This window comes from Triticum aestivum, chromosome 2B, assembly GCF_018294505.1.
Source record: "Triticum aestivum cultivar Chinese Spring chromosome 2B, IWGSC CS RefSeq v2.1, whole genome shotgun sequence".
NCBI classification, from domain to species: domain Eukaryota; kingdom Viridiplantae; phylum Streptophyta; class Magnoliopsida; order Poales; family Poaceae; genus Triticum; species Triticum aestivum.
In genome coordinates, this window is record NC_057798.1 from 811,781,002 (window position 1) to 811,791,472 (window position 10,471).

Genomic DNA, 10,471 nt, shown 5'->3' on the forward strand with positions numbered 1-10,471 from the left:
TAATTAATATCTAAAGAACAGTAGTTGTTTTGTGTTGACTTTGAATGTAAAATGACTACATTGCTAAGGGGGAAAATGCAGAGTGCCTGACAAAATTGACCACTAAATTGCATCAAGCAACATCCCCTATTGAATGGTGAAATTAAATATAGTACTCTTTTTGTAAAAAAAAAGACATTTCACTATCAGTCTACTTGTTTAACAAAAACAACAGAGGCTGGAAGATACTCCATACTAGTACTACAGTAGAAAAGAAGCTTTGGGCCTCTCCATCTTGTTTAATTAATTTTGCCCAACCCAATCTCATCTCTGTTTTATATCAGTAGAAAAAACTGCAACTTCTAAAGACTCTTCCTTTGCAAATCTGCCCTTTCTTCCGGCTGGCTGCATTATTTGTCTCCCTTTCCCCTCCCATCTCTCTCCTCTCTACCCTCTTCCTCTCCCTCTCCCTCTCCAAAAGAAACGCAAGAAAAAAGGAATAGAAAGAGGAAGAAGCAAGCCTTGGCTTTTGACTTGGTGATGGGCAGTGGAATTATTCCCAGGAATTAATCCCTTTTTTGGTCTCAGAGATTCATTCATACCAAGAAAAGAGGAAATAGTTGCTTGTTGAATCTCCCCTCCCCTCTTTTTTTTGCTCAAAAATTTCCAATCTTTCTCTTTTCCCCTGTCTGTTCGTGGGCGTGGGGAGAAGAGGGAAGAGGGCGCCATGGCGAAGAAGGAGGGACCTTGCGGCCATTGCGGAGTCACAAGTGAGCTCCTCCTCTTCTTCTTCCATATAAAGCTCAAATTTTCCCCTCCCCTTTGTTTCTCCGCGACCGCGGCCGCGAGCTGTGGCGGTTTGGGATTCTGCATCTGGGAGGTGGATTCCCAATCTCGCTTCTTCCTCTGGATGCTGAAACCCGCCGGCCGAATCCCCCGTGGATATGGTTAAGATCTACTCCAGTATGAGATGCCTTTCTTTCTCCGGATGTGAAACTCTGAACAAAATTAGTATCTCATTCAGACTTGTGTGTTTTTTGACTCTGCTTGCTGCTTGTTAGATGCAGCTCACACTCTTGGTTTACAAGAAGAAAAGAACTGTCTGCTCATACTTAATACGTACTCCTACTTGCTGCAGTTATTCAGATATTCAGAGTTCCATACATACTTGCTGCAGTTTCAGAAAAATGCTTAATGTCAGAGTTGATTCTCTGCTCGCTGCTCTGTGTCGTCTGCACAGATTAGTTACATGCTTCTAGGACAGCACATGCAAATTTACATCTGGCTTGTACTGTATGTACTAACCATTGAAAACAAGCAACACCTGAAACAAATATGCAGTTTGACTATGTATATGCTCATCTCATTATATTCAGATTCAGAGTTCAATATATACTTGCCGCAGATACAGAAAATGCTTCATGTCAGGGGCAGAGTTGATTTTCTGCTTCTCTGTGTCATCTGCACAGATTGGTTTCATTCTCAGACTATCTGCATTTGCTAAGCTTTATTCTGTAGGACAGCACATGGAACATTACAAGCTTGTATGTACTAACCATTGAAAACAGTACCTGGAATATGAAGTCTGACGATGTACTCCCTCCATTCCAAATTACTCGTCGTGAGTAATTTGGAACGGAGGGTGTATCTATGAGAGATTACTTATTTATTGCCTTGAAGATGTATTCTTCCTGACTGTTGTTTTATGTTTGCTTCCTCGATTAGCGCCACCATCTCTCTTTTTTTTGGGACCCTGGCCAGCATCTCTTGTAGTTTCACTGCCAGGCATAATTCTTGTAATAAATCTATTATGCAAGGAAGCCCATGACTGATGGACCCACTACCGATGAACTCTGTGCCTGCATTTTACGCAGATTCTCGGGTACCAGTTTTGTACTCTGTTTCTTATTGCTCATGGCAAATGCTGCTGATACAGGTACTCCTCTCTGGCGTAATGGGCCACCAGACAAGCCAGTTCTCTGCAATGCATGTGGGTCGAGATGGAGGATAAGGGGTACATTGGTGAACTACACACCGGCGCATCGCCGCGAAGATACTGGCGCTAGTGAAGCTAGACCTGACAAGCTGAAGCTCAAGGGACAGAAACAGCCCAAGAAACGACCAAACCGCAGCACAGTGAAGGATGAACCATGGTCTGATCAGAACTTCTGGAAGATGGGGAATGCGGACACAAGCAATCGATCTGGTTCTGGATCAGCGGTATCATATTCAGAGAGTTGTGCCCCATATGGTTCTGTTGATGCAAGGGAAATGGCCGGTCAGTTTCCTCTACTATCTTAACGTGTTTCTGTTAAGTCAAAACTTTAAAAAAAAATCCTTGATGAGTATCGGATCTTGTATGATTTGGTTCAATTCAAACAAATAATATAAGCATTGAACTTGAGGCGTGAGATGCGCTGTAAAAGAATCAGAATCAGAAGCTCTCTTTTTGGACGACTCCTTTCACAACTATTGTTAGGTTTGCTAATGGTGGTTTTCTGGTATCATTCAAATTCAGGTTCAGCGCAGTCACATGCTTGGGATTCACTGGTGCCATCAAGAAAAAGGAGTTGTGTCACTCGTCCTAAGCCATCACCGGTGGAAGAGCTTGTAGAAGAGCTCAACTCCATATTGCACGAAGAAAAGTTATACTGCCTTTCAGCAGGATCCACAGAGGAAGACCTGCTTTATCATAATGAAACTCCCGTTGGCTCCTTTGAGATCGGTTATGGAAGTGTGCTTCTTAGGCATCCGAACTCGAAATCAGCAGAGGAAGAGTCAGAAGCAAACTCTGTTCCTGCAGATAGCAAATCATACATTACAAGTGAATCCTATTCAGGTTCTGCCTCATTCATTGCGCATAGTGAAATCAAGGGAGCGAGCAACTCAAATGCTGCATCCGAGAAGCTAAAGTGGTCACCAATGCAGACACATGACAGTGCTAGAAGGTATTTTACACTCTTGTTAGCCTAAAATGTTTGTACTGAGCATTGGTTGCTGCCCTGTCTCCACGGTCCCACATTCGATACTAATTCAGAGAAGCTATTATGGTGTTATTTTTTTAATCTTTTTGCAGGGATGAGCTTCATTATTCGAACCAGCATATCCTGGAGAGCGCAGATTCAGCTTTAGATTCAGTAGCTTTAGAGGTGCCCTATCCGACCTACGAATGCCTTTGGATGGTTTTCTCTTCCCTTACATATATCTAGTACCTGACTGAGTGGATATTTATCTATCACTTTGTTTAGGACAATTACAGCAAGGAAGTTGGAGGCCTTACCAAGTCCAGCATGAGGTCTCTCAAAAGACCTTATGAAAGCCAGCCGCAAAGCTTCACAGGTCAGTAGCCTTGGTTCCTCTGCTTCTGCACTGCACTGCACTGCACATACATTTTGTAGATTCTGCACATCTGAAAATGTACACTGGATTTTCGTATAGTTTTTGCAATTTCTGCGCTTGGCTTATTTGTAAGTAACATGGAGATGTCTTGTGGTTTTGTTCTGTTTGTGAAGATGCTGAAGTGAGAGGAGGAACCATGAGAACAGCTTCTTCGAGATCCGGGGCTATGGCTTCTTGTCAGTTGAGAAGAAGCACATTTTTGCCGAATTCTGGCAATGCCACCGGAGCAGCAGCAGCATCACTCAACCTGTTCATGTTAGCCCCAGATAAATTATCATCTATGCTGAACCCCTCGGACAAGGATTCTGACCAAGACTCGCTGCTGCTGGAGGTCCCTCTCAACGCGCGGCACCCTGAAGCAGAGCTTCTTCTCTGCTGCCCCCCACCATCTCAGCTCAGCTCTGTGACCGTAACCGCAGCCTCTCCTCCGAGCAACCATAGTCCCGGTTCCGCTAGCGATCAGCTTAGGAACAGGCATCAGTGGTAGTTTTGTTTACATTTTGGTTCCTGGATCATCATCATACGATACCGCTCACCGATGATCGTCCAGACGCACACGTGCTGAATTTGGCCGCGCTTGTTTTCTTTTGTTTGGTGTAGCATATATATATGGCTGGAGAAATTGTAACTTGTATATCTGCTGTATGTATGGGGAATGGATAGAATCTTACTATCATGGGAAAGATGGAAATCGAAAAAACAAAAGTTTACATTGCATTGCTTGAAGCTACTTGCTGTAGGTGCAACACTATCAGACAAAGCCCGTGTGGTGAGGGCGGCGGCGGGGCCTCTCGTGGTGGCGCTCGGCCCTGAGGAGATCTGGCTGCGGAGAGGCCCGCGATTATCAGAGCAGCACCCTCGTGTGTTGTAGGTGGTGTGTTCGCCATCCTCCGACTCATGGGTGCGCACTTTGAGGAAAGTCATCCACATGGAGAAGTTGAGGAGCCATTATTCTCATCCCCTTCGCTGCCCCAACTTCACCGGCGACAAAGAACTTGAAACACCTAAGGGACACAAACCCGACACACAGATCCGGGGTTCCCTCACCCTCCCACAGCCGTACCGGCAGGGAAACCAGTGGCAGCGCCGGCGGGTCAACGGGAAGTGCAACCGCCTCCTACTCTCAAACCCTAGAAAAATCGATTTGTAGTCCATTCAGATATTTTAAAGGGGTGTATGGAAGTAAAATTCTTTTGTATATAAAAAAGACTTATTTAATGACAATCAATTGTAAGAGTTTGAAGACATTCATAAACCGTAGAAACAATTCAAAAGCAACACCGCTGGATTTCCCAAGTAACTGTCTTGGCAAACAAACATATGTCAACATCTATATGGAGTATTTATCATCTTGTACAAACAATCAAATTTGCATATACAAACAATTAAATTTGTTGTGAGATGTGTAGCATGGGGTTTAAAAGCGATATGCTAAGCCGTGGAAGGAAACAACCATTTATTGTTAAAGACAAAACAGTATTACGACCAGCAAGGAACTCTTCTTTTACTACTATTTTGTCCATGCATAACTATTTTTGTTTGTTAGTTAGTTGTTTGTAAGATAGCTAACCGCTCGTGCTGATCTTTGTACTGGATAACTAAATACGTAAGCAGTTGTTGGATCCCTGTTTCCAGTATCTTCCTTTCTCTAGAACACCCTTAATTATTATTTATCATAATCACATTCCTAAAAACTGGATTCTATATATATGTTACCCACTTCTATCTCGGAATAAGAATTTTATGAAAAGGCGTAATTTTTTTAAATGATTTTTAAACCATGTTGAAACACAAGCATAGACACCAATTAAAGTAGACATATAATTAGTCTGGGCAGCGCTTTGTATATTGCGGATGCCGATTGCTTTTATGATCCGGTGCGAGGCATCAAGTCTCTTTGTACATGTTTAATCTCTTCCACGCCGGGTCATCCTATTCTCAGCTGCCTCCTGCTATTGCTCCCTGTGGCGTTTGAAGTCAGCTTGCTTTTACTTATGTTGTGTTTATAGCATACCTATGGTAAATATTCTTGCGCTCTTAGTTCTATGTGGGGTTTCAAGTCGCTTTGTATTAACTGATGATGCGTTTAAAATGTACTTGTTTAAACTTTCTCGCGCTTCTTAGACGCCACACATTTCTCTTGCATTTTCAACGAATGGCTACTTTAAAATGGTAAGTACTTGTGATACATGCAAAGTTTTATACTGAAACGGGGGGGGGGGGGGGGTCTAATTCATTGCCGAGTTGCTCTAAAAAATTATGTGAATTTATTATTTTGTAAACATATAATCTGCCTTGCATTATTAAAAAAATGGTATGCTATTTTCTCCCTATTAATGAAATCAACAAAGATGTTTCTTGAACCCCCCCCCCCCCCCCCACTCAAGGGGGAAGAATGAAAGGAAAATATCCTTCAATGGATTTAGAATTGGAAGGCTTTGAAGTTAAGAAAATTAACTTGTATATGTATAACGGTGAAATTAATTAAATACTCCAGTAGTAACACATAACAAAAAGAAACCACACGCATGTTGAAAAGACGCTTACCTCTGCCCCTCCCCTCCTCCTCAGCGAGCTCGTTGCACTGGATCCCTGGATAAAGCCTTTATCATTTCCCAAAAATATAGCAATATCACCTCTTCTATCATTGCACTCCTGTTCAGAATCATTAGAATCCTCTCCTTGACGTTTGTCTTCACAAGGTTCATGCCACAAGCTTGCGGCTTTCCTTGGGCGGCCGCAGCCGCCACTTTACCCTTGGCGCTTTCATCCGTCGTACCTCATCGGCGACCTCCCTCTCCGTTTGTGGACTCCAAAATTCCATGGTTGTCCCCCATATCAAAATTGAGGATTAGCCGAACTGCAAGCTTCTCGTCCCTCCCGCAACGACCGAGATAGGGGCCGATAACAAGGAAGGGGAACGACTAAGAGTGCGGGGTAGAATGTCGGGGAAGAGAGGGGCGTGGTCTCCGGTGAAGTCACGTAGTCGAGGATGGTAGGTGGAGGCGGGGGAGAGGTGAGTCATGGGAGCGCTCTATGAGTAACTCCGCTCCACTATCTCCTTTTTAGGGCAAATCGTGCCACACCACATAGGCTCGATTGTGATAACGTCATCATAATTGTTTAAATTTTCCCGCGCTCTTAGTTCTATGTGTTGTCTCAATTCACTTTGTATTAACTGATGATGTGTTTTTAAATGTACATGTTTAAAATTTCTCGCGTTCCTTCGAGGCCACATGTCTGCAGTCGTCGCTTTATACCTTTTCTCTCTCATCCCCCATAGCTCGTCAGCGACCTCCCTCACCGTCAATGGCCTCAGAGGCTCCATGGCTGCCCCCTAGATCGAAACTGAGGATTAGCCGAACGTTGAGCTTCCCATCCCTCCCACCACGCCCGAGATAGGGGTTGATAATAGGGAGTGAGAACCACCAAGAGTGGGGTAGAATACCGGGGAAGGGAGCGGTGTGGTCTCTGATGAGGTCACGTCGTGGAGCGTGGTAGCTGCAGGCGGGGGAGAGGCGAGTCACGTGAGCACTCATCTGAGTAACTCCACTCCTCTAGCTCCTTTTTAGGGTAATCGTGCCACACCACATAGGCTTGATTGTGATGACGTCATCATACATGTTTAAATTTTCCCGCGCTCTTACTTCTTTGTTATGTTTCAAGTCGCTTTGTATTAATTGATGATGTGTTTTAAAATGTACATGTTTAAACTTTCCAGCACTTCTTAGAGGCCACACAATCTACAGCCACCGCTTTATACCTTATCGCTCTCATCCGTTGTAGCTCGCCGGTGATCTCCCTCACCGTCAGCGACCTCATAGGCTCCATGGGTGCCCCCCTCCCCCCGGATCAAATTGAGGATTAGCTGAACTCTAAGCTTCATGTTCCTCCTGCCGAGCCCATGATAGGGGTTGATAAAAAGGAAGGAGAACCGCGAAGAGTGTGGGGTAGAATGCCGGGGAAGGGAGTAATGTGGTCTCCTGTGAGGTTACGTCGTTGAGGGTGGTAGGTGGAGGTGGGGAGGGGGGAGGCGAGTCAGGGAGCGCTCAATGTGAGTAACTAGGCTCCGACAGCTCCTTTTTTTGTAGGGTAAATCATGTCACGTCTGAATTTCTTATTGCTTCTTTTCTGTCTTATTTAGTGATTTTTTTTTTGCAAATTGTGCTTTCTAAATCCCCCTTCTCCTCCTCCTCCTTCCCCATTACCCCCCTGCCCCTATTTATTTTTCTTCTGCCTTATTACTGAAAAAACTTGTTTATTTTTGTAAGCGCCTCCCCAAGGACCTACCATTGTGCAAGGCCTTATTGGTGAAAAAAATGTTTATTTTTCTAAGTGCCTCCATAAGGACCTACCATTGTACAGGGCCTTATTAGTGAAAAAAATGATTTATTATTAGTGAAAAAAATTGCAACTTGTTTTCTAAATCTCCCCTCTTCTCCTCCTCCTTCCTCCATTACTTCTCCCCCCTCTCTCTCTCTCTCTAAAGAAAGACCGGAGAGAAACAGAAGAGCAGAGCGAGTAGAGACGAACACCGAGCGAGAATCTTTTTTAATTGATGGGCAGTGGAATTTTGGACTTGTGGATCTGAAACATACTAGTACTAGATTCGTTGGTGAATCTCCCCTCGCCTCTTTTATTTGCTCGTCGTTGCTTTGCTTCCGCTGTGTGTTTGTTGGTCCCGTGTTTAATTTGTTGGTTGAAGAAGAGAGAGGCATGGTGAAGGTGAAGAAGGAGGGACCCTGCTTCCATTGCCGAGTCATGAGTAAGCATCTTGTTTATCTCTTGTTTGAGTTTCCAATTTGTTTCCCCTCCCTTTTGTTTCCAAATCAAATCTTGCCCAATTCTTCTAGTTCGAGGGTTTGTTGCTTCTTCTAGTTGAGGGTTTGTTCGTTCGCCGAATTCTCCCAAACGTCCAAAAACGACAACTCTGCGCCGCTTTCAAGTCTTGTGTACTACTCCCTCCCTCCGTTCACTTTTGTAAGTCGTTTCAGACAAGTGAAAAATAGACTGTCTGAAATTTCTTCAAGGCCTTATAAAAGTGAACGGAGGTAGTAGTAAAAGTCTCAACATTCAGACAGACTTGTGCGGCTGCAGTTATTGACAGAAACTAGTATGGTCACTGCATCAGCTGCACTTATTCAGAGTTGAATGCACTAACGGTTGGAAGCAAAAAAAAAACCTGAAACAAAGCAAGGAAAACAGATATTATCTCATCTTGCTCTTGCCAATCATCATCAGATAGATATTCAGAGTTGCATATATTCTTGCTGCCTGCATTCACCTAAAATGCCCAATGTTATGTTAGGGTACAACTCAACTCTATGCCTGTACACTAACTATTACACAGAGTCTCCCTGTCATATCTGTGATACAAACTCTATGCATGTACACTAGTATTACACAGATTCTTTGCTGCTCTGTTTTTTACTCTACTTGTGGTTGCTCATGCCAAATGCTGCTGATACAGGCAGTCCTCTCTGGCGACACGGGCCACCGGAGAAGCCGGTGCTCTGCAATGCGTGTGGGACAAGATGGAGGAAAAAGGGCACACTGGACAACTACACACCAGCACCACAAGTGCAGAGGAAACAACCCAAGAAAACGCCCGTCCGCACAACAGTGAAGAAAGAACCATCTTCAGATCACAACTCCTTGGAGACAGGGGATGCTGCTGACACTTTTAGCAATAATCCATCTGGTTTTGGATCAGCGCTATCGTATTCAGGTACTTTTCTGTAAACATTCTATTTTTTTTCTTCTGTATAAACATGTTTAGGTAGTTTTGTAGTTGTCAGGAGCCACTTTTAAGTAACCCATTTCTTCATTACAGTGTTATTATTATCACTTGATATTATCATCACTTTACCACATCACAAACATCACTTGATATATACACATTTCTTCACTGCTGTTAAGTAGTATGTTGATGGTGGGTTTTTTTTTTGTATCATTAAAATTCAGGTTCAGCGCAATCACATGCCCGGGAGCCACTGGTACCATCAAGAAAAAAGAGTTGCATCGGTCGTCGTAAGCCGTCAACGGTGGAAGCGCTTGCAGAGCATCTCAACTCCATAATGCATGAAGAGCAGTTATGTTCTGGTTCCACGGTTCGTACCATTCCAGGATCCTCAGACCAAGACCTACTGATTTATCATAGAGAAACTCCCGCTAGCTGCTCTGAGATTGGTTATGGAAGCATGCTTCTTAGACATCCAAACTCAGAATCAGAAGCAAATTCTGTTCCTGCACATAGCAAGTCATATGTGACAAGTCAGTCCTATTCGGGGCCTGCCTCATTTACTCTGCATTTGCATAGTGGAAGCAACGGAGCGAGCAACTCAAATGCCGCATCTGAGAAGCTAATGTGGTCGCCGATGTGGTCACATGACAGTGCTATGAGGTATTTTACACCCTTTAGCATTGGTTGCTGCCCTGTGTTCAATACTATCAAAGAAAAGAGGTTTTGTTTTGGTTGGTAATGTCCTGGTGAATTTCATTAGCTTTAGTTTTTTGGTCTTTTTGCAGGCATGAACTTCATTATTCGAAGCAGCATATCCTGGAGAGCAAGAAAGTAGGAGGAAGAGGAAACGCCGGCGGCGCTTTCAGAGGCCTTACCAAGTCCACTATGAGTTCTCTCAAAAGACTTTATGAAAGCCAGCCTCAAATCTTCACAGGTCAGCAATCTTGGTTCCTGTGCTTCTGCACCTGCATTTTTATTTTCTAGATACCTGTTTTTGTTTTAATCTCTGTTGTTTTGCCTACTGCAAGTACCATGGAGATGTCTTATGATTTTGTTCTGTTTGTGAAGATGCAGAAGTGGGAGGAGGAACCATGGAAAAGGCTTCTTCTAGATCAGGGGCTATGGCTTCTTCTCAGTTGAGAATGCCGAAATCTGGCAATGCCACTGGAGGAGCAGCTGCAGCTGCAGCAGCATTTAACCTGTTCATGTTACCCCCAGACAAATTATCATCCATGCTGGTCCCTCCTGAAAAAGGATGGTGATCAAGACCCGCTGCTGCTGGAGGTTCCTCGCAATGCGCTGCACCCGGAGGCAGAGCTTCTTCTCAGCTGCCCCCCATCATACCGATAA

At 44.1% G+C, this 10,471-nt stretch overlaps 1 protein-coding gene and 1 pseudogene across 1 annotated transcript; both read left to right on the forward strand.

The window, feature by feature from the left end:
• The first annotated feature begins 383 nt into the window (after nt 1–383).
• On the forward strand, nt 384–4,104 carry LOC123047621 (GATA transcription factor 26). The gene is made up of 6 exons (XM_044471210.1): nt 384–749; nt 1,916–2,257; nt 2,498–2,927; nt 3,056–3,128; nt 3,228–3,318; nt 3,492–4,104. The coding sequence occupies exons 1-6, from the start codon at nt 707–709 to the stop codon at nt 3,863–3,865; spliced, it is 1,353 nt and encodes a 450-aa protein (XP_044327145.1). The 5' UTR covers nt 384–706; the 3' UTR covers nt 3,866–4,104.
• Nucleotides 4,105–9,338: 5,234 nt separating this feature from the next.
• On the forward strand, nt 9,339–10,471 carry LOC123039779 (uncharacterized; annotated as a pseudogene).

Excerpts from the sequence above, each read along its gene's own strand:
- LOC123047621 (XM_044471210.1), top strand. The coding sequence starts at position 707 with ATGGCGAAGAAGGAGGGACCTTGCGGCCATTGCGGAGTCACAA. Across the intron at positions 2,928-3,055 it reads ACACATGACAGTGCTAGAAG|GGATGAGCTTCATTATTCGA; the intron begins GTATTTTACACT and ends ATCTTTTTGCAG. Across the intron at positions 3,129-3,227 it reads TAGATTCAGTAGCTTTAGAG|GACAATTACAGCAAGGAAGT; the intron begins GTGCCCTATCCG and ends CACTTTGTTTAG.